Source organism: Phragmites australis, chromosome 6, assembly GCF_958298935.1.
Source record: "Phragmites australis chromosome 6, lpPhrAust1.1, whole genome shotgun sequence".
In the NCBI taxonomy this organism is placed as follows: domain Eukaryota; kingdom Viridiplantae; phylum Streptophyta; class Magnoliopsida; order Poales; family Poaceae; genus Phragmites; species Phragmites australis.
In genome coordinates this window covers 1714575-1736772 of record NC_084926.1, presented here as the reverse complement: position 1 = coordinate 1736772, position 22198 = coordinate 1714575, and the positions used below count along the sequence as shown (strand labels likewise).

General features: G+C 41.6%; 4 protein-coding genes across 6 annotated transcripts; 2 read left to right on the top strand and 2 right to left on the bottom strand.

Annotated features, from left to right (window-relative positions):
* Nucleotides 1–6597: 6597 nt before the first annotated feature.
* On the top strand, nt 6598–12043 carry LOC133920992 (putative clathrin assembly protein At5g35200). Of its 2 annotated transcripts, none has more exons than XM_062365670.1 (16): nt 6598–6869; nt 7942–8073; nt 8173–8242; nt 8312–8409; nt 8903–9044; nt 9128–9228; nt 9548–9631; nt 9738–9788; nt 9868–9933; nt 10027–10092; nt 10250–10330; nt 10423–10500; nt 10706–10867; nt 10957–11032; nt 11141–11256; nt 11335–12043. In XM_062365670.1, the coding sequence occupies exons 2-16, from the start codon at nt 7981–7983 to the stop codon at nt 11707–11709; spliced, it is 1659 nt and encodes a 552-aa protein (XP_062221654.1). In that variant the 5' UTR covers nt 6598–6869; nt 7942–7980; the 3' UTR covers nt 11710–12043. The 2 variants fall into 2 exon arrangements, with proteins under 2 accessions (XP_062221654.1, XP_062221655.1); XM_062365671.1 differs by lacking the exon at nt 6598–6869 and adding an exon at nt 6909–7636.
* A 496-nt stretch (nt 12044–12539) lies between these two features.
* On the bottom strand, nt 12540–14980 carry LOC133920991 (vacuolar protein sorting-associated protein 55 homolog). 2 transcript variants are annotated; one of them, XM_062365668.1, is made up of 5 exons: nt 14836–14980; nt 13557–13688; nt 13433–13472; nt 13256–13340; nt 12540–12977 (listed from the first exon to the last, which is right to left on the bottom strand). In XM_062365668.1, exons 2-5 carry the CDS (start codon nt 13650–13652, stop codon nt 12782–12784), a joined length of 417 nt encoding a protein of 138 aa, XP_062221652.1. In that variant the 5' UTR covers nt 13653–13688; nt 14836–14980; the 3' UTR covers nt 12540–12781. The 2 variants fall into 2 exon arrangements, with proteins under 2 accessions (XP_062221652.1, XP_062221653.1); XM_062365669.1 differs by having other exon boundaries at nt 14840–14975.
* Nucleotides 14981–16694: 1714 nt separating this feature from the next.
* On the top strand, nt 16695–18745 carry LOC133920331 (vesicle-associated membrane protein 711-like). Its single transcript, XM_062364940.1, has 4 exons — nt 16695–17066; nt 17876–18066; nt 18217–18380; nt 18474–18745. The coding sequence occupies exons 1-4, from the start codon at nt 16844–16846 to the stop codon at nt 18562–18564; spliced, it is 669 nt and encodes a 222-aa protein (XP_062220924.1). The 5' UTR covers nt 16695–16843; the 3' UTR covers nt 18565–18745.
* Nucleotides 18746–19121: 376 nt separating this feature from the next.
* LOC133920771 (26S proteasome regulatory subunit 6A homolog) lies at nt 19122–21672 on the bottom strand. Its single transcript, XM_062365360.1, has 4 exons — nt 21535–21672; nt 19781–19900; nt 19586–19720; nt 19122–19199 (listed from the first exon to the last, which is right to left on the bottom strand). The coding sequence occupies exons 1-4, from the start codon at nt 21670–21672 to the stop codon at nt 19122–19124; spliced, it is 471 nt and encodes a 156-aa protein (XP_062221344.1).
* Nucleotides 21673–22198: the final 526 nt, after the last annotated feature.

The following is a 22198-nucleotide window of genomic DNA, read 5'->3' as shown; positions in this document are numbered from 1 at the left end:
ACACATTAGTCACAAATAACAAAGCAGTTCGAACCGTACTTATTCAGAGGCTCATATAACAAAGCAGCCGGCCCATTGGGCCAAACCGGAACATTGTGAAAGATTCTGACGTAAATGGCCCACTAGGACCCATTTAAAGTAACTTGGCCCACAACGTCCGTTACCAAAACTGCCTTTAGTAAGCCCACCGTGGCCCATTGTTAGAATACAAGCCTAAAAAGCCCTTTATAGACTCATAAAATCCATTTGCAATTTTAATCGGCCCATTAAGTCCATCAGGACCCATTTAAAAACAACTCGGCCCAAAAGGCCATCATCAAATTAATGGGCCGAGAATGGCCTTAATAGGTCCACCAGAGCCCACTTATCGTGCTAATCGACCCATTGAGGCTCATACTGCGTTAACAGGCCCAAAGTGGCCCAATAAGGCCCATGTTTCTATTAAGAGGCCCAATAAGGCCCATGTAGCTGTTTGCAGGTTAGTCGGCCCATTATAGCCTCCTATCATATTTATTGGCCCTGTAAGGCTTCTACCGGAGGCCCATTCGACTGTCCGTTGAGGCCTCCAATAGCCCACTTATCATGCATATAGACCTATTAAGGCCAACCCTGACAAAACTTCGTCCCATCTTTCAAGTTGCCGGCCCGTTAAGGCCCATTCTGACACAGAGTTGACCATCAAGGCTAGCATCTGAACGAAAAAACCAATTCATTCCTCTGCTCTCTGCCCTCAGCAAGTCATTTTACACACATTTCTCAGCCCACTAAGACCAATTAACTATTTTGGCCCATTAGGAACAGTGGCTAATCAGATTTCCAGTTAACATTAGACCTAAAAAAATTAGGCATTCTGTATAAACATTAGGCACAGCGATACTGCTACTGACCGTACAGACGTTCACTGGTGTACGATATCAACACTAGGCCTATCCAATATGATGCTCACAACCACATGATGCATGCTAAAGTTCTACAGTGCTAAAGAAGATTAGTCCTCTTATCACCTCATAATGGACCAAACCTCAATAAGCCTATTAGCGATCCAGTCAAAAGTCCCATTAATACAAAAAATACAGAACGATATACGAAAGATTGTTATATAGTCCGGAGACACGAAAGATGCATGCTATTATATGAACACATGTCCCTAGCTGCAGGCCTGTGAGCAGATGTTCTTTCCTTGCTGCAACAGAGAGACGAAACAGATTTAGTTTAAAAGACCACTATATGTACAGTAAACATACACACATCAGAAACATACAGTAATTATACCATACAGCTGAGCATGACCGTTCGATAGTTATTTGCAAATTCAATGTGTTTATCTATCTACACTAGCTGTTAACAAGGCCCAAAATATTGCAAGTGGACATTTGCATACCAGAAAATATCAGCTTTGCACATTTGCATGTGTAGTAAACATTATCATATTATTTAACAGAAAAAAACAATCAATATCACTTAATGGATCAAATCTTGAAGAATAAACCTATATTGCAGCAGTGGACATAGCCTTTTTTTCCTAAAAAAACATAGAGGAAAAAAAGAGAGTAAGTGACAACTAAATTAGACCATAAGTCAAAACTAGCCTGCATGTCTGCAGACATTACATACATATTAACTTTTAACTAGGATGAGTCATACTCTTTTTTCCGTCCAAAAAAACTAGGATGAATCATAGCTTTCAACAATAGACTTAGGTTATATATCACAATAGTAACTACTAAGAAAGTTTCGACAATAGACTAAGGTTATATATCACAATAGTAACTACTAAGAAAAGGGGAAACAGTGGGTTTTGTGAAAATAGTGGCAATAGGATGCCACTGTACAAAACGATCTATAAAAGAATGTAGATAAGGACATATCTCAAATTTGGGGGTTGGGTGCAAACCAAACAGTATGAACCCGTGGAGAGCATGTTAATAATTTGACATCAACCAGATGGTTTGAAACAAGCAATGACATCACAACAATTATTTGCATTTAAACGGAACTGATAATCATATTAGGTGCAGTAATCATCATTATTTTTAGATATTTAGCACTTAAGGTGGAAAAATCTAAGAGAGAGAGAGAGAGAGAGAGAGAGAGAGAGAGAGAGGGAGGGAGAGAGTAACTAAGAATGAATTCGCAGCACTTGGTTAAATAAGTATAAAGATGGTGCAAGTCAACAGTTGTACTTGTATTTCCTTAAATCATGCGGGATGCGGCTCATGAATTGCAATACAATTGATGTTCCAAATAGAACAATAATATGCTACTCTGCTGTTCATATCCTTATGTTAGACACTGTCTCCATCCATAATGTTGTAATTATGGACAAGAGGCTGCTGGGATACTATGACGTTAAGGTTCAATATTTGTGTTATTGTGCAAGTAAATTTATTAAATCTAATTGCATGTTACTCCATGATATAGAATGCACTAAATTACTTACTTTTCATGGGGTCAATGCGAGTGGGACATATCAGCTAATGAAGAATACACATTTTACTGTATCTTACTTATGAGTATGCAATTGCTCATTCATTAGATTGACTACTATTAGGATAGACCAATGTAATTCTTACAAGGCATGATTGCACTGGACTGGCTAATATGCAACGATGCACCCTAAATTAGTGATACCCAAGAGTTGTGTTTTGTACTTTTTTTTCAGGTCATCGTTTTTTTGTTGCTGTTTCCTTCCATTTTTTCCCCTTGAACACGTGAGCTGCATAGGCTCATGCATATTAGCTAGTCAGATAGAAGAACCGTTCATGATGCTATATAAATATCACATCATACTTTTTAAGCACTACCATCAGTACATTATATTTTCCTAATAGTAGTCAACTTACATGGATGAACAATAGCATACTCATAAATCATACAGAAAAAAAAAATCAGGGAGTAAAAAAAGCTACATTATGTCTTGATAATTGTTCAATCTTAATCAATGCTACAGATGCAAGTGTATTAAATAATCATTTTTTTTAGCAACATTGGCTGTGCTGCCCCTACATATGTACATCACCTGTCAGAGCTGGAAATACAGTAATTCAGCCATTTCCTGAAACATGGAAGGACTCCCAACCAATACCAATGACACAAATGTCATGGACCATAAACAAAAGATATTCCCAGCATAAAAAAATGTAAATTTGATAACTTAAAAAGAAGATGGCAATTTTGGGGTTTGCTAGGTTGAAATTTTTTTTGATGTACTATGGTTGTATCAAAGAAATGTTTCCTGATCATTTTGGCAGCATTTGACATCATTTCTATTGGATACTTACATCAGTAAAACACGTACACTAAGTCAGCTATACAAAATTCATCTCACTGTCTTTCTCTGAATTAATATTTCAACTATGACAAGGACTGATACACTATCCTTACTGGCACTTAAACGCAGAATATTAAGCAAGAAACTTGAACTTACAAATCACTTATCTTTGAGTTCAATTAAAATTAAAGAACTGCTCCCCATTTTATTTCCATGCTGCATCAATGTAGTAAGTTGTTTCCATTATGATTTTCATGTTTGCATAATAAGAGAATGCATCTAGGAAGGTAAATAGGCCATCTCTAGCGAAAGCAAAATAGATAAAAATGAAATGACTTCCACAACGACCTATAGTAGCAGACTAGTAGGGGACCTTTGGGGGAAGTATTATTATTCCCATTTAAATGTGCCCCAGCAAAGCTCCACTCCATCAAGAGTGATGTTTAGCTGGCATGCTGAGGTATCTGCTGCAACAAGTCATATGAGATAAAATCAAATATACTAAAATTCAACATATGTTCCATGAAATCCTTGTGACAGCGAAAGAATGAACAATCAAAGTATTAAATTACTTGAGGGTGCGGATGTACGCCTAGACCACTCAGGTTCAAGTCCTCTTCGACCCAAATTTGGATGCCTATTTCTTCTTATTTATAATGCCACCTAGTTCCTCCTAGGTTGGTCGAGTTTTTTATTATTATTATTATGAACTACTGCAATCCAAAATAAAAGCAAACATTCGGCCAAACCCTATCAACTCATGCCATACTGTAACCAGCAGAATTCATTATTTGCCAACAACAAAATAGAGCAGCGTATAACCCTAACAATTCACCAGTCTAGCCTGCAAAGGTGTCCAATTAAGCCTGCAGAAATAGCACTTAACAACATAAACCCACCCCGCCATAATGCAGGACTAAACAACAAACCCTATCTAGAGCATACATCGAATCGCTTATGCCTGCTGGCTCCACTTTGGCACCCCATCAACTATGGAGATACAAGCAACAAACGCAGAACCAATCACTCCCATAATTTGGAGGGACTGCGAGTCATGACACAAGACAGGGCCCGGCTAATAAAGCCTAGACGCGCCGACACGACGCAATCCAACCCAACGCTAGACCTCTAGAGCTCTCAGAGGAACAGGAGAAAACGGAAGCACGACGAAACCGTAAGAGGTAAACCCTAGCAGCGTACGAAACGCGCGCGCACGAGGATGCCAGGAAGGAGTAGCGCGTTCGTGCCCTAACCCTAGGGCAATCCATGGGCGTCCAGGAATGGGGAGGGTGGAGAGGACGATGAGACCCTCTCCTTACCTATCGCCCTATCGGGCGCCATGGCCGGCCGCTTCGCCGCGAAGGCCGCGGCGTCAGCCACCCGCGCTGCCGCGGGAGCGTGGAGGACCGTTGGGCTCCTGCGCGCGCAGCAAATGGAACCCGACCGAGCCGAGATTTCTCCGCGGAGCCGAGGAGGGGGCGGCTGTCGCCAAGAGAGTCGGTAGGGTTAGAGGCGGCGCGGCGGTTGCTCCGTCGCTTCCCTTCGGGGACTGGGGATTCGAGAGGAGACAAGGAGAACTGGAGAACTTGGACGGGAAGGAGCGTTGCGGTTGGGTGCTTTTCCTCTGAATTGGCGGTGGGCCACGTAACCCGACGTATGGAATTTTTTATTTTTATATTTTAAATCTAAAATTGCAAATATATGTAGTCCGGGTCACATGAGCCAATAAAAAAATAGAATTTCAATAATCTCAAAATTTAAAACACTATCGAAATAATTATAAAAAAAATTGAAAAAAATATAGTGTAGAGGATGGTATAATCTGGTGCTTAAAAAAATTGTATATTTGCTATTTTCGCTCCAACGAGCCAAGCGACAGTATTGTAGAGTTGTAAAATCTTAAAATAGATGCTTTTCGGATTTAAAAATATAAATATAAAAATAAAAAAAGTTCGACGTATGGACCTCCAGAACCGTCCAATATTTTTTCGGAGCAAGTTTTTCTTTTTTTTCGGATGAGTTATAGCACGGGACTCAAGTTGGTAGATGTCCACCCAAAATTCCCTAAAAAATATGTGCACCCAAAACAAGAGTTGCTATTTAGACTATTGTCTCTCTTTCTTGAAAGTCATCTGGACGGGTCAAACCGTTGTGATCTCATGTAACACGATCGTTCTATTCACATTTCAGGATACTTCTGTGTCCAATGATGTAAAGTTCAAGAACGCATTCGTTGAAGTTACGAATGGAGCACGTCAAAATTAGAACCTTTTCCGCCGCCCAAATGGTATGGTGATATCATAATGCCTTTGACATACTTAAGGGATTAGCTCTTCTAGACTGTTGACATGTGACAATAGTCTTATTATATCCCAGTACTAGCATGTGACCATGTACTCCTTTCTATTTAAAATAAATATTATTTTAAGTTACATGTAGTTAATTATTTTAAACTTTAAATACAAATTAATTTTCATGCATTAGAATTTGAATAATTGAGTTTACGGAGACGACGAAACCAAGCCCATGATTCATACTAATATTCTGTCCCTTGCCTCAGGTCGTAGTAAGCACATGAGTATGACGCAATCAAACTCTGGCAAGTTCCACGAGGCCGCGCAGGTGCGACTGGCTGCTAGATCACGCGAATGGCCGAATCCAACTTCCCGGCTTGCGAAGAATAACTAATGATAATTAATAAACAACCTGAGAATGGTATCAGCTTATAAACGCCGTAAAATGACCACTCCGGCCGGCCCTGTAGGAAAAAAAGTACGACATTCTTGCAGCCAGGGGTGGATCTTTAGAGGAGACTTGGGCCTCAAGCCTCTCTAGAAGGGAGAGAGAGGAAGAATGAGATAAGCTAGAAGTAAGAAGAATATTATTTTTTATTTTGTGTCTGTCATTCTTTTTGATAATTCTAAAGTAAAAAAGTTAACTAATTTATATCGAAAGACATCTGAATATATTAGTCTAATTAATGACAGACGTTCTAGGTATCTGACTGTAGTTAATTCATATCATCCTGTTTATTAGATTAGAAAAAATATAGTAAGAGATACAGACAGAAAAAAAATAAGATAACATTATCTGACATGAGCAATGGGAATTGAATTAACAGAAATTTGCATCATACCATCAATTCTAGCTTCCTCTCCATCTATACCATTAAAAAGTTGACTAATTCTAGTCGTCCATTGTATGTTTGCATTCAATGGGACGTTTGCACCAAAAATTCATGTTTGCACTGAACGAGACGTTTGTACCAAAAAATTCCCCTAGAATTGGTGGTATGAATCAATAAAGAACGGGGACGCAGTTCGTTGAGCGGCCGACGCGCGGGAACACGTGTGCTAGTGTCACCACGCGGCAAAGAACAACGACTTCCTCCCTCTCCTGCTACTTCTCCCGTCGCCAGCCTTCACACACAACTTGCTCTGCTCGCCCCCTTCGTCCTTCCCCGTCGTTCCAGGCAAGAAGAGGAACCAAACTGGTTCTTCTTGCCTGCTTGCTGCTTCCGGATTCCCCTGCAGTTTCGGTCCCCAGGCGAGCGATCTCCCCTCCGCCGCCGGGCGAGTCGAGACCTTTCTTTTGCCAGGTTCGTTGATCCGTGTTCGGTTTAATCCACTTCTGGGTGTGGGGAATGGGCGTCTTGCGTTCGATCTGTGCAGAAGTTGAGAACCCGTCTGCTGCAAGATACGATTTTCCTTCCTCCCAACAGCTTGATCCCTGATGTTTCTGGCTTTTCTTCTTGGAGATGGTGGGAAGTGAACAATCTGGCTCGTTTTAGCCCAAGTTGGCATCTTCTTGTTCCCACCTGGCCACTTGCGCTTCGTTGATGTGCAAAATGGTTGATTCTTGATAACTCACTACCTTGATTCTTGTCACGTCCGTTTCAATCTACTTATGCAATTTATGTTGGCTATTTTTTTTGTCAACATTTGGTCATTCAAAAAGTTAGTATACCTTAACTGAAGCAAGTTACAGAGATCGTACCAACTCCAACGATCGCTTCTGTTTTCTCAGCTTTTTTTGGGTGTTTGTTTCTTCGGTTGGCAATCTACCGCTGCACCTAAATTCGAATTGTTTTAAGTTTTTTTTCCCTGCCTCTAGTTACTGCCGTTTTTTAGGATTTTGTTGGAGGTACGTTTCTCTGTTCCCTGTACGTTGCTTGGGTCCGAAAATTTTGTTTGGTGAGGATTTGTTTCATCGTGTTTCAGCTTATTTATGGAAGCTCATCTCGTCCCGTTTCTTCTAGCGAGTTTACTATTTTCGAATACCGCTTCGTCATCTTCTAGGCGACTAGGCGTAGTATCGGATGCTACTATGCTCTGCTGCCTAGATTGCCTTGGAAAGCTTATTTTGGTGAGCCTGCTTTGGTTTTATCAGCCCAAATTGTTGCCTTCCCTCGGCGTTCTATACATTTCTTCTACTAGTTCCAAAGCAATTTTCCATTGATTGGCATTCTTCTTCTACACCCGACTTGTTTCATATCCGTTTAAAGAGTTAGTGGCATAGGCAAGGTTGACGATCCCTTTGCACATTTTTATCTTCAGTAAAGATAAATACAAAATAGTGTTGTGGGTCATATGAATAGTTTGCGAAGAAAAGCACATCGGTTTACCGTTTAGCACTGACTCATGTGAAATAATTGTGGATCTTCTTTGCAGGTCAATCAACCCAACTAGGAGTCTTCAGGGTCAGGGACAATGGCCGGGGGTGGCACGGGCATCAGGAAGTATGTTGGGGTCCTCAAGGACACCACAACCGTTAGCATAGCAAAAGTAAACAGCGATTATAAGGTAACCATGATTGTAATCTTTAATGTTCTTATTCACTTCATCGCTGTGCTGCATTGGTGGTGTTACACTGTTCTTGTCTTGCCTTTGGCCTTGTAACAGGAGCTGGACATTGCTATTGTGAAGGCCACAAACCATGTTGAGAATCCAGCGAAGGAGAAGTACATAAGAGGTGATCACTCATATACTTTTGTCCTGTGAATTTTCACCATGTTTCTGCTCACGTCCTTCAGGTTCACAGATATCTTTTACCATCTTTCTCCTGGAAGGCCTCGGGCAGATGTAGCCTACTGCATCCGTGCCCTTGGTAGACGTCTTTCAAAGACGCACAACTGGGCGGTATGTCTCTGTGAATTTCCTGATGTTAATATATTTAGTTATATAAGTAGTCTTGTTGTGCTCCGTTTCAAATCCAAATCCACTGGACGGGATTTACCTATACAATCTTCTCCATGTCTTGACTAGCTAATCTGATGGGACTGAGTTCTGCATTGCTATTTCCATTTGGACTGCAATGTTTAAGTTCACATTCTTTCAGAGAATATCTGGATTTGTGCCTGTTTAAGTAGCATGCATTGACGTTGTGCAAATTGTTGTGCAATTTGTTGCTTCTGACTACGATCTATTCTGAGTAGTAGTTCTTGGTATTCAGCACATCTTAACCTTTATTTCTAAAAGGAAAGAAAAAAAAGCACTGATTAACCTTTCATTATCCTGGGGATTGAACTTTTTAAATATTTTTCTTGCTTCTGTTAATGAGATTTTTCAGGGTAATGCACAAAAATAGAAGCAACATGGTACTAAAAATTTGTATTTGCACTTGATGTGACAGGTTGCTCTGAAGACATTAATTGTCGTACACCGTGCTCTTCGGGAAGTTCATCCTACTTTCCGTGAAGAGATTATTAGTTACGGAAGATCTAGCTCCCATATGTTCCACCTGTCCTACTTTAAGGATGATTCTAGTGCAGAAGGTACCTAGTTGCTAACTCCACCCTGATGCTGGAAGCCTGGAACTACTATTCGAACTTATTGTGACTATTTGTTCGTTATGCAGCCTGGGATTACTCTGCATGGGTGCGCAATTATGCTTTATATTTGGAGGAGAGACTTGAATCTTTCCGTGTACTGAAATATGACGTCGAAAAGGATCCATTGGTAGGTAACCTAATTCGATTTTCTCTAGTGTATCGTTTGCTCCCCGAACTTAGTTGTGGTTTAAATGGTATTGGGTATGCTTGATTTATCGATTTAAGGCACTGTAACTAAGCTATAGATAGATCAAGGGTTTAGATTGTCAAAAGTTCTTTATGCTGCATTCTTGAATGCTGCACTATGTGTATTACCAAGTAAAAATCTCTTGCTTAACAAGTGCTGTTCATTATACTAATAATGGAATCTAAATTTTGGTCTATAACATAGGATCTCAAGTGGCTTCTTGAGCATTTTTTATTTATGAAAACTCTGATATCCGCAGACAACTCGGGAGCTTGATACAAGTGGACTGCTTGATCACTTACCAGCATTGCAGCAGCTTCTTTTTCGGCTACTTGGTTGCCAGGTGATTCAATCTTTGATATCCTCTGTCGGAATGCACCAGTTTTATATTTCAGAGTTGCCATTATAACATTTAAAATGTGCCTTGCTGATTTTTCGTATTTTCGTAGCCAAAAGGGTCATCATCTTATAACATCATAATCCAGCATGCACTTTCAATGGTGAGGATTTCAGATCATATGGTAGCATCATACTAGTGATGTCAGCATTCACTGACCTTGTTTTATCTGTTAATCGAAGGTTGCTCTAGAGAGTGTTAGGATCCAAACAGCGATCAACGATGGGATGCTCAATCTTATTGACAAGGTGTCAACCACTAGCTTGCTGTTCAAAACAAGAAAGAAAGAACGTGTATGTGTTTATTTCGCTTAGTTAATTTACATCTTCTGCACAATGCAGTTCTTTGAGATGCAAAGGGATGACGCTATTAGGGCACTTGACATATATCGAAGAACAATTAATCAGGTAATCTTGATCGCTTTTCTGCTGTTGGTTGATGCATTGAGCGTTTTCGATAGCTGGTCCTTACTATTTAACACTTAGAACATCAGAATTCGCAGGCTTAATAGCTAAACAACGTGACTGATTTTTCTAATTTATTTTCTTTTCTTTTTTTGTACAGGCAGAACAACTTTCAGAATTTTATGAAGTGTGTAAAACTATACATATTGGGCGTGGTGAGAGATTCCTAAAAATCGAAAAGGTTTGGCTGGCATTCCCTTGATTGTCAGTTTGTATCTTATTGTTATTTTCTGTGTGAGTAGCTTGTTGATAACCTATTGATAACACGTGCAGCCTCTTGCGTCATTCTTAGAAACTATGGAGGAGTATGTGAACAATGCTCCCCTTGCTTCAAGAGTTCAGAGAAATCAGGTTTGGAACTACTAAAAGTTTGAAATGGAGTGCTCTTTGCAGTTCAACTAGTATCTTTGCACTAATTATTTTAAACCTCACATTTATGAAAAGACTTAATATCAAGAAACAATGGAATATTTTCCCCCTTGCTTCTGATTATTCTATCGGAGCCATTTAAGGCACTTTTTTAATGGTCTTTTTATATTCGTTTCTTTGCTATTAGGCTGTACTAGCGATAGAGTACAAAAGAAAATCCGACGTTGACGAACCGTCAACATCACTTCCTCCTCCACCGGCTTCAACTCCAGCTCCAGCTCCAGCTCCAGAACCTGAACCTGAGCCCGTTAAAGAGGTCCCACCTATATCTGAACCAACAGATTTGCTGGTAATTTTCCGTGATACTGCACTAGCCAGGAGCCATTCATTAGCTCATTTCCAGTCATGCGTCCTAATACTTTCATTTTGTCTTGGCAGGGAATGAATGAATCAACCCCTTCCACGTCTGAAATGGATCAAAAGAATGCTTTGACCTTGGCAATTGTTCAACAAGGTATAGAATAATGTATCTTACAAATGAAATTCAGTTCTTTGTTCACCATTCGAAGTATTAAAAAATAACGTTCTGAAATGCATTTCACCGACTCGCTTTTTGTGGCAGATAATGCACCTAAAGCGCCTTCTCCTGCCGGTACTGAAAATGTGGCCACTAGCTGGGAACTGGCACTAGTCACTGCACCCAGTTCAAGTGGAAATGCTGTTACTTCAAGCAAATTGGTGCATATTTTGAGATATATTTATACAAGATTGTGTTATTCAATCCATCTGGAATCATGCTAACTTAACCTGTTACAGGCCGGTGGACTGGACCTGCTTACACTTGACAGCCTATACAACGAGGCGCACCGACGAGCACAGCAGAATGCGAGCTACAACCCTTGGGAGACGAATCCAGCATCTGGTCCAGTTATGCAACAGCCGATGCACGACCCATTCTACGCCTCTAATTCCATTGCTGCAGCCCGCAACGTGCAGATGGTAGCGATGGCGCAGCAGCAGCATGCCTTCATGCTCCAGCAGCAGCAGCAGCAGATGATGATGGCGCAGCAGCAGCAGCAAGCCTCTTCCAATCCATTCGCCGACCCGTACATGCACGCCGGCGTCCACCCGTACGGTGCAGGGATGCAGCTCCATGCAGGTAATGCATACACAGGAACTGGGATGATGTAGAGCGCCACAGAATCTGCTGTTTTGTTTTAACACCTTTCGGTTTTCTTTTTCATTTCATTTTCCCATTGTAAGAATTGTGTTACAAAAGGATTAGGAGAAGTAGAAGAAACCTGGTATAGTGTCAAGATGAGCAGAGCCGTTGAAGTTTTTTTTTTTTTCTGGCTGATCATGACCAAGAAGGCCAGAATGGTTGATGTGCAGCTGTATCGTGACATTTTGTGAAGCGGATATGGACAGCTCTGTCAAACGAGTTAATATTTGTCCTTTGGAAAGCCGAGTTGGTGTGCACTTTTGCACATTTCAAGTTAACATTTCCCCTCTGAAAAAGTAATAAGGTCATTGCAAGGATTAAAATTTCGTCAAAATTTTGGCAAAATTTCACGAATTCTGGTAATTTCGGTGGTGAATAAAATATTTTATTCCGAAATATTTTTTCACTAACACGTGGGACTCACGGAGCAGAAGACGAAAAATAACCGAATTTCGGCCTTTTCACCGATAAACGAAAAAAATTGTAAAACGAAAATAAAATCCCCTGCTTGTCGCAACGCGCCGCATGGTCTGAAACTGCCTGCAACTGCAAGCTACGGAGTAAGTTGGATGGAGCTGCATGCGCCGTGGGGCAAGCTGGTTAGCGGTTCGTACGGGCCGGAGTGGACAGACCGTGCATGCCACGCACCCATTGCCCCTATGCCGTGCCGTGTTACGGCGAGCGGACTCGGGAAACCGTGCAGCACCGGAGCCGACTCATGAGGCTGCATTTCTGCGTGCCGGAGGCAACGCAAAGAAAGACTGCAAAGTAGGCATCTATTTGGGCTGACATGGAAACGAGGGCAGGCAATGTGGGCATCAAATATCACGTGAAGAAAATTTCGAATGGCAGGCAAAGCATCGCCATTCACCAGACGAACAAAACTGCACACCACACATGTAGATGTATCAGTGTATCCAATCGAAGAAGCTCACTCTACTAAATAAGGACCAAGAGCAATGCTTCGACTGTAGCTGTACAGACAGGTTCACGACTATTTTGCAAAGGTATCACGCAGGCAAGAGATTGAGCAAGTTAGAATTAGAAGACACCGCTGTACCCGTCTTCACCGTTCATTTGGAGGAACCACAGGATTGCCACGCCAAAGACCACAAAGGATGATAGCTCCATCGTGAGGGCTCCCCATCCAATGACACCAGAATGTTTTAGGATCGATGGAATGGCGATGCTCCCCACTATCGATGCGCCCGTCAAGAATTTGGTGAAGTTCACCCAACTGCAGCGGTGATACAAATACACCAATTAACCTCAACATATAGAGACAAGAATTTAGGGGATGCAATCAGCCATTCGCAGACAGGTACAAAAAGTGACAAGTGATGGGCAACACACGTGTATGCTGAAGCGAACATTCCTACATTACTTAACAAGCAAAAATTCCATGGCCGAGTGACAATGCATATCTTCAGGGTAGAACATTAGTGCTAAAGATTATGAGTGCAAGTGTGATTAAGAACAAGCAGCGACAGCTGTCAGGATGGGAAGATCACTCACCCGTTTCCCCCATTAGACATCATCGAAGAAGAGTCGGAACCCAGGAAAAATATGAGGGGCATTGGTAGTATAAGATACATCAGAACTGCAGAAAATGTCACCGATTACTTATAATTTCCTTAAAAATAATTATCAAAAAAAGGAAGAAAGTTTGCCAACGTTAACTCAATCTCTAACCTGTCAACATTGGCCACCAGTTGTTATAGAGAGCACAAGCCTGAAGGAGCGAACAATATGAAGATTTAAGTGACGGTAGAAAAGATAATAAGCCAGTGCTGAGATATCAATTTTAAATGCTTACCAAGATTTGCAATACAATTCCACTAGAGACCAATATTGCAAGAAGGGCAAGCCTTCCACTGTGCAAACATGTTCTCATACTGCGTGACAGTGCCATTGTTTCCTTTGCTGTTGTTCACTTCACCCACAATTTCTGGGATGGGAAAAAGGTAAGTGAGAAACATATCGTATACAATAGCAAATTACTAGATCTGACATTTTCATTTCAAGACCACAGGAAAGCAACTCAAATAACATGATGGGGATTATTGTCTAGACCAACTTATTGCAGCAGTTGCACAAGGAAACAGCATGGTCTATACACTAGCAAATTGCCAGATATGTCAGATTTTCGTTTCAAGAAACGAAGTCTCTAAGTGGTCAAGTGAGCCGCATTGGATTAATGTATGAGTATACATACAGAAACTCTAAACAGACTCCCTAGCAAAGGAGTTAAGGCGGAAAGAAGTCAAAAGAAGAAAAAACGACAACTGAGTAACAGTGATTCAATCATAACAATATGATTTGTCATAAGTAGCACTGAGTCCTGGCAACTAATCTAGAGTACTCCCCTCCTGGGATCCTCTCTCATTCAGATAAAAAGAAGAAGTAATGTCCAGCAAAAGGAATGCAGAAATCAAGTGTGCAAGATGAAGAGCACAGCTATGTTTTGTTAGTTCAATCACCATATACCATTTTCTGTAACTTGACAAAATGGATGAAAACCGCAGGTTTACAGGAACCGTGCTTTCATAGTCTGACTTATTTTTCCATAATATTAACATCTGAATAGCTATAGCCTGCGGGTGTGATTTCAGTTGACACCCCCCCCCCCCACCCCCCAAAAAAAATCTCTTGGAAATTAGCCTGCACAAGAACTTTGGTCTCAATTCCTTCGGCGTCAGCTGAGATTGATCTTAGATGAAGATAAATAGCCTAATCGAACCAAACAAAACTATGGATGATGGATTAGCAAAGAAATCCGCTGATGGAGAGAACAAAAAAGGATTTGGATTTGATTGCTCGCATCAGTTAAAAGAGCCCCCAGAATTTAAAATATTTGTTCTTGCTTACTGACATCGGACAGCCATAGGCCCGCATATCAACTAATCGGATCGTAATTCCTAATTCATGTGCAACTCGAGGTAAAGTAATATTCTCTCCGGCTCGGTTTCCAATCCAGAGATCCAAACACAGAGCATGAAGGAAAGCACAGATGCGACACAGACGAACCGAGAATTCTGACATGCGGGGGGGGGGGGGGGGGGGGGGAGGAAGGAGGGGAGGAGAGGGATGCGTACTGACACTGTGGCCGCGCTCGGCCGGGATGACGACGCCCCGTCAGCCGCGGCGGAGAAGGGCCACGCCCACGCTGCTGCGGAACCGGAGAATCGAAGGGTTGGTGAGATTGACGGCCCACCGGATATGACCGCAGATGCCAGGAGCCCGGGAATAATGATGAGTAGTAGTAATACTCTATCCGTAGAGTAAAATTAAATATTTCTTCGATAGTAGGTTTATTAGTTGCCATATGGAGAGAAACTTGTATCCGCGGATGTGTATAATATGATAAAGAAATGTATTTGTTATCTACGTGTACTGTTTTTATCTAGTTTAGTGAATATAAATGTATATTTGTAGTTTGATTCTTTTGTAGTCTAGCTCGATAGATGCATGTTCCTACGTCTATCCACTTATCAGTTTTATATAATCATATTCATACAAATAACCAATCACAATTGTAACTTTGTATCCACTCGTATGATCTCAAATTCGATCAGCTAAACAGAAATTTAACTCAACCTATTCAAACAGATACAACCCACTAAATACTTTTATTTTTAATAAATATAATTTCATTCAACATATTTTTCTTCGATCTGCATATACAATCAATACGAACCAAACATATGTAGGCAATCAATCACACGCTATATGGATTTCATAGGTGCGGCGATCGAAGGATATAACACGATGGAATGATGGGCACTTAGTGCCTATTTGACAGAACTTCATCTTTAAAAAATTTGGTACTAAGAAAAGTTTTAAAAATTTATGAAGCTAGAATCATGTATACACTAAGGGTATTTAGATGAATCATATTATTTCTATTTTAAACTAAAAATATATATGTAAACCACTTTATTAACTTTTAATATCAAAATTTAACATGGAGCGAGAAGCTAAGCTTTATCAAACATAACTTTAATCACCCGCTTAATCACTCAATTGGCTTTAAGTACACTACTAATCCCAATCCTGACTGAGAAGGATCCTGGGTCTTCACTACCTCCACCTGTTTCTGCTTGATACCTTAACGCACATCGCTGACAAGCTGGCATGTTTTGACCCAAACATGTTTATTGTCATTATTGGTGCGGATCGAGATTTTTTGATTTTAATATTATCATAATTTCGTCATTGACGTATAAACTTGGTTGTACACGTTAGTAACAAACAGTAAAATCATGGGATTGTCATTCCATTGATGTGTAGCATGCCATGCACACATATCGAAAACGATCCATACCACGGAGGGGAAAGCTCCGACGGGATCATCCAAGATCCAACCAATGAACCAACCCAACAAGCAACAACAACGCATGGATCCAACAAGCAGCCGATCCCGCTCGAAAGCCCCGTACACAACTCCAGCCTCATACCATTCTCTCGTCGGCTGCTCGTCACTCGTCAGTCGTGCAAGCAGAGAAAAATAAATCGGTTGCCAATTTTTTATCTGAGCTGGCCGATGGCCGATGTGTCAAAAATCTATCGGCCGATTGACGAAGCCAGCATCAAATGGTTGTTTATTGTAGTTACAGTAAATTATTATTTATTATAGTTATTTTTAATAATAATTTTAGATAGAAGGGGTGCACCTCTCATAAAGTGGCGTCGTCTCTGCTGATACATTTAAATTATGGATAAAACTTGACGAAATTTTTAGATTTGGCCAAAGCTTGTTTAAAGATTCCTGATATATTGGTGCTACCATTTTATCTGTGCTCGCCGATACGGCCCATAATTTTTCTCTCCGCGTGCAAGTACGGGTCGATCGGCATGGTCACAGCGCAGCGCGATTGTTCACGTCCATAAGCCAAGGCGCCAGCCCATCACGCTCCTAGAAGAGCATCGCAGCTGGGACCCAAAAGAAGTAAGGGGAACACGCTGTGATCCGCATCGTCATCGTCGAATAGACAGCAGCCCGCCGGTTAAATAAACGAGCTCCCATCCCCTCCTCTTCTCTCGCGTCTCGCGCGGCGGAGAGGAGAAGGGGTGGAGGGGTCGAGCGTTGGATCGATCACGACAATGGGGAGGATCGAGTACGCGGTGGTGGCGCGGGGCGCGGTGGTGCTGGCGGAGCACGGCGCGGCGGGCAGCAACGCGGGCGCCGTCGCGCGGCAGATCCTCGAGCGCCTCCCCGACGGCGACGCCGACTGCCACGTCTCCTACACGCGGGACCTCCACGTCTTCCATGTCAAGCGCACCGACGGCATCACTGTGCTCTGCATGGCCGACGACGCCGCCGGACGTAAGTGGCTCACACTCACGAATCACGTATCATATGATGCAGCCATGAACGCCACCTCCGTTGCCATCCTCTTCTTCTATCGGATACGCGCCCATTGGCCATTGCCATGCGTACGTCCTGATGTTTCCTTGAGCCCGTGTGTACGAATGAATGGGTGATGCATGAGGGTCTTGAATCTTGACGACCTAGTTACCCGGCCATTGACACTGGATCATCGCATTGAGGCACTTCAGAAATCCAATTTTTACCCTTTTCTCTTCATGGAGAGACTTACCACTGCAAATTGACTCGCCACTAGCTAATCCTCTAGTTTTGAGATCATATTCATATGTCTTGTATTTTAATATTCTCTACTATATAAAATATAAGTTGGTTTATACGTCATTTTTTTTCTCGTATCTAATAAAATCTCTAAATTTTAAATAATTTATCTATTTTTATCATCTACCATCATCCTCCAATCTTCTTGCCTCGTTATTGGCTACAGATATGAAACCCATTGTAGTAATAAAAATAATTGAAGAAATTAGGAGGAAAATCAGTAGATAATCTTCTTCATTTTCAGATCCCATATGAAATTAAACTACGATATCGCTCTCAATGTATTCATTCGGCAGTGTTCTCATGATACATCCACATCTTCATACCTTAAGTTTATACTTAATATCGTATCTAATACTTTGTTTTCGTTACAACGTATGAGCACTTAGCTAGTAATACTAAAATCATTAGTAACACTTCTGCGTAAGAAAGTTTTGCTATTTTTTTGGTGATAACCGATACGTCTGTGTTAATCTTGCGTGTTGCAGGGCGGATTCCGTTCGCGTTCCTTGAGGATATCCATGGAAGATTTGTTAAGACTTATGGCCGTGCTGCTCTCACTGCTCTTGCTTACGCGATGAACGACGAGTTCTCGAGGGTTTTGAGCCAGCAAATGGACTACTACTCTAATGACCCCAGCGCGGATAGAATAAATCGCATGAGAGGAGAATTCGATCAGGTATTTTTGTTCATAAAGAACGAGACAATTGTCCCCTTGTCAGATTCTGAATTCTTGCCAAGTTCTGCATACCTGGCTTAAAACATCGCCCAGAAAACTTGTCTGGTACATAATTTTCAAGACTATAGACTGTTTGATGTTCTCTTGCAGATCCGAAGTGTTATGCTCGATAACATTGATAGAGTTCTTGAGAGAGGTGATCGTTTGGAATTATTGGTTGACAAGACTGCAACTATGCAAGGAAACACAATGCGATTTAAACGACAAGCTCGCCGCTTCAGAAACACCGTGTGGTGGAGAAATGTGAAGCTCACGTACGTAATCCTCCTGTCCTGCTGAGTAGTAATTGTTGCTCTTCTGCTTGGATTAGAAATTCACGTCCCATATGGTTTCCCTCTTCTTTGCAGAGCTGCGTTAATATTAATCCTCTCGGTAATACTATACATCGTGCTCGCATACGTGTGCCACGGCTTCACCCTCCCCTCCTGTGTTCGGTAAACCTTGTGCAGCCCCTAGCTGCGTGGCGAGTGCTAACTTTCTGTGTCTGTGCAAGGCTTTGTTCCGATCCTAAAATTGTTCCAGGCTATCTGTAAGAGCAGCTTCATTGTTGCAATTTTTTTCTTGTACAAAGGAAAACATTTGCGCCGATTAATCCAACAATTCTGCGCTTCTGCTTTCAAAGGCTCATGATATGGTCTGCGTCTCACCCGTCAATCGTCCTTGAGGCTTGCATTGCAAATTTTCAACCTCCTCCCATGACGGCAATGATGCATCTACTTACCTAGAAATAACTAAGTATACATTGACAATTCAGACGCCTGCCTAAGTGTAAAGGAGATCCAACATTGGCGAAGATCACAAATCTGGACCGGAGCATAGATGTAGCCGTGCCAGACAAGAGAAGGCGCAGAGGGCGGCCCTTTCTCTTTTGGATATTGTATCATATCATAGAAAGCAAAGCAAAGCAAGGCCTGCTTAATACAACCATAATTTAAACTACCAAAACAGTTGTAGTGTCACAAACAACTGAACAATCTCAAATGGCCACCATTTCCCTATGCGTAGTAATTCAAGCTGGATTTCTTCTTTGCTTGCACTTGGATGATTCCCTCGTTGAAATCCTCATGTGTTACCTGTATGAGGAGATAAGGATCAGACGTGACATTACATTATTCAAAACAACAGTTGCAACTGCTTTATGAGAGAACATTCCAAAGTAACGAAATCGCAACAACAATTTGGTGCTAAAATGGATTTTGCCTTATGACTCTTGGTTAATCAATGCCATTACGATGTTCTATAGTATTTGAGGCTGTTCAGAACATGTCCTATTGTAGATCTGAAAATTCATTATTGTAAATTTTATTAATTTCTCCCGGCAATCCTAATTTATTGTTTAGCTTTTATCTTCTATTGCTCTATCAATTGGTTGACACTATCAGCATGACCCTCAAGATTATCTATATACCTGTCAAATGTAATTTAAACAAAAGGCACAAGAATAAAAGGCAACACAAACCTCTGTAGCATCTTGCCGTAGAGCAAGAATGCCAGCTTCTACACAAACTGCCTTTAGCTCAGCACCATTGAAATCATCAGTTGAATGCACATAGAACAAAGTTGTTTTGATTATTGAAAAAAGATCATACTGGTCCTCTAGAAAAGTGAAACATCGACACCTTTGCAACAAGTAAACAAATTTCAGTTACCATACCTGCAAGATTCTACCTCTTGCTTCTTCTGATGGATGAGGGAACTCAATCTTCCGGTCCAGACGACGAGATCGCAACAAAGTAGGATCAAGAATATATGCACAATTTGTTGCAGCTATCACCTGCATGTCACACAAGAATACAACATTAAGTAGATAAGATACTAAATGAAACATTTTTTTTCCAGAACGGGTTGTCCTCAAATTTCATTACTACCGTAACGAAATTACAAACTGACTCATATTGTTTGGTCTACCTCTTTACACGAACTAGGACAAAAAAACACAAAAGAAACACCCAGCAACAGAGTCGCGGCACAGAGGGCTACCCCTAACACGAGCCTGCCAAACTAACCAACTTAGAAGTTCGCCAAAACAAACGCGTCTGCGGCCAACAAAGTACAAATCACAAGATACAAAAGGAGTGTCAATCCAGGACATAAGACAACAAAAATCTGACGGAGAAGGCTTCAGGAGGTCCCTAGCTTTGATGTGCCCGCCATCACCTCCCCTTCTAGCTGATCTTGATGATTGGACCAACTTGAACACTTTCCTCGCCATGCATCCTTGCGATGTTTTCATCTTCATGTTCCCGGTTCCTAGGAGTAAAGATGAGCTTCGTCGCCTGAAGCGCCTTAACGCCCTCAGGCAGCATTTACTAAATGAAACATAGAAGAAGAATTGGCTCATTTCTCAAATTATGATCAAGAGAAGCATTTTTGTGCCTTCTCATTTTGCAATTGAACACAATTTCCTGTTTTATCAGATAAATAAGTTCCAAACAACATTTTAAGTCAAACCATCAAGACAGTTTTAGTAATCTACAGGTTGAATGCTGACAAGAACAGAACAGAAAGATCATTTGAAGTGGGTGACATGGTCTATCTTAAGATGCAACCTTATCGTGAGAATGCACTCGGTCTAAAGAAAAGTCTGAAACTTGCAGCAAAATTCTATGGACCTTTCTGAGCCTTAGAGAAAGTGGGAAAAGTTGCATATAAATTACTTCTTACTGGGCAAGCCGTAATCCATCCGGTCTTCCACATCAATCAACTCAAGAAGCATTTGGGTCCCAATATTGTCCCTCGGCCTAATATGCCTCTAATTGATGCTGAAGGCCGTATTAAGACTGAACCTTTGGCTCTTCTGGATCGACGTAGAATACCTCTTAACAATGAACCTGTGGTGCAGTGGCTTCTTCAGTGGGCCAATCTTGCTCCTGAGGACACCACATGGGAGGATGCATCGTTCATTAAACAAGTATTTCCAGAGTTTTACTCCTTGTGGACAAGGAGTAGCTGAAAAGGGGGGTATTGTCAGGTTCAGCTCAGGTTCAGACAACAAGCAAGGATGAGGAAGAAGCTTGCAAGATACATCAATGTTTGAGATTCGCTGATATTGTTTCAATGATGATCGGGCGTCCCTCAGCATTCGACAACTCACATTAGTCCACTTTTTGGTTAAACCTATTTTATCAACCGGCAAACGGTCATTTGGCACTAAAGCGTGTTTGTAATTGTGATTAACATGTTAATGACTGAATTGGGGTATAAAACCCGTAACTAATCGAGAAAATGGCATATTCCAGTTGCCAAATTCATTTTGTTCTACCTAATTTAGAACTTTAGTTGTAGAATTCCTCTTTTCATCTCCAATTTCTCCCATGTTTTTTCCCAAATTTCCTTCGATTTGCCAGTTCTGATCCACACATTTGGTTAGAACCTAACACCCTCGAAAGTACTAGAAGTCAGACCAACCCTAAACTCCATAACGGGGTGGTGCACAGCGGGGCTAGGGTTCTGCACCTTGTAGATGCGGGTCTCGTTGTCAAGGAGGCGACAGTTCCTGAGGATGTCCTCTGTGGGCATGGAGGTGAGCTGGTCGTCCACGGCCATCGCGGCGGCCAACGTTGGGGCCGACAATGACATCGCGCCCTAGCCAGCGAAGTGTGTGCTCGCTGGCATGTGCGTGGGGAAGTAGCCGCCTTCTCGACTTGTGCTTGAAGAAGATGCGACGGGCGAGTAGCTGGGTGCACTGTGTATTCTGGGGTCTAGGAGACCTCAACTTGTGGCAGAAGAGGATGCAATGAACGAAGTTGCCAGGTGTCGGGCTAGGCCCGATGCACATCGAACTCTGATGACCAGTACATTCGGTCACAGGGTGCATCATAGGCCCGTTTGGATTGGAGCCCAAGATGGTTGAAAAAAGCGCTTACAGACATACGAATATGGCCTAGATGTTGTCCATCCGTAATGATATGTTATTCGCATAGTTCGTCCAAATCCATCCAGCACGCTTGATTACTTGTGTTATTTTAAAACTTACTGTGTATTCATATTTTTATAAGCTTGTTAGGTCCTTTCGAAACATAAACAAGTCCAGTTCACTCCCTAAACTTGTAACTGAGTCTAATTTACCCAT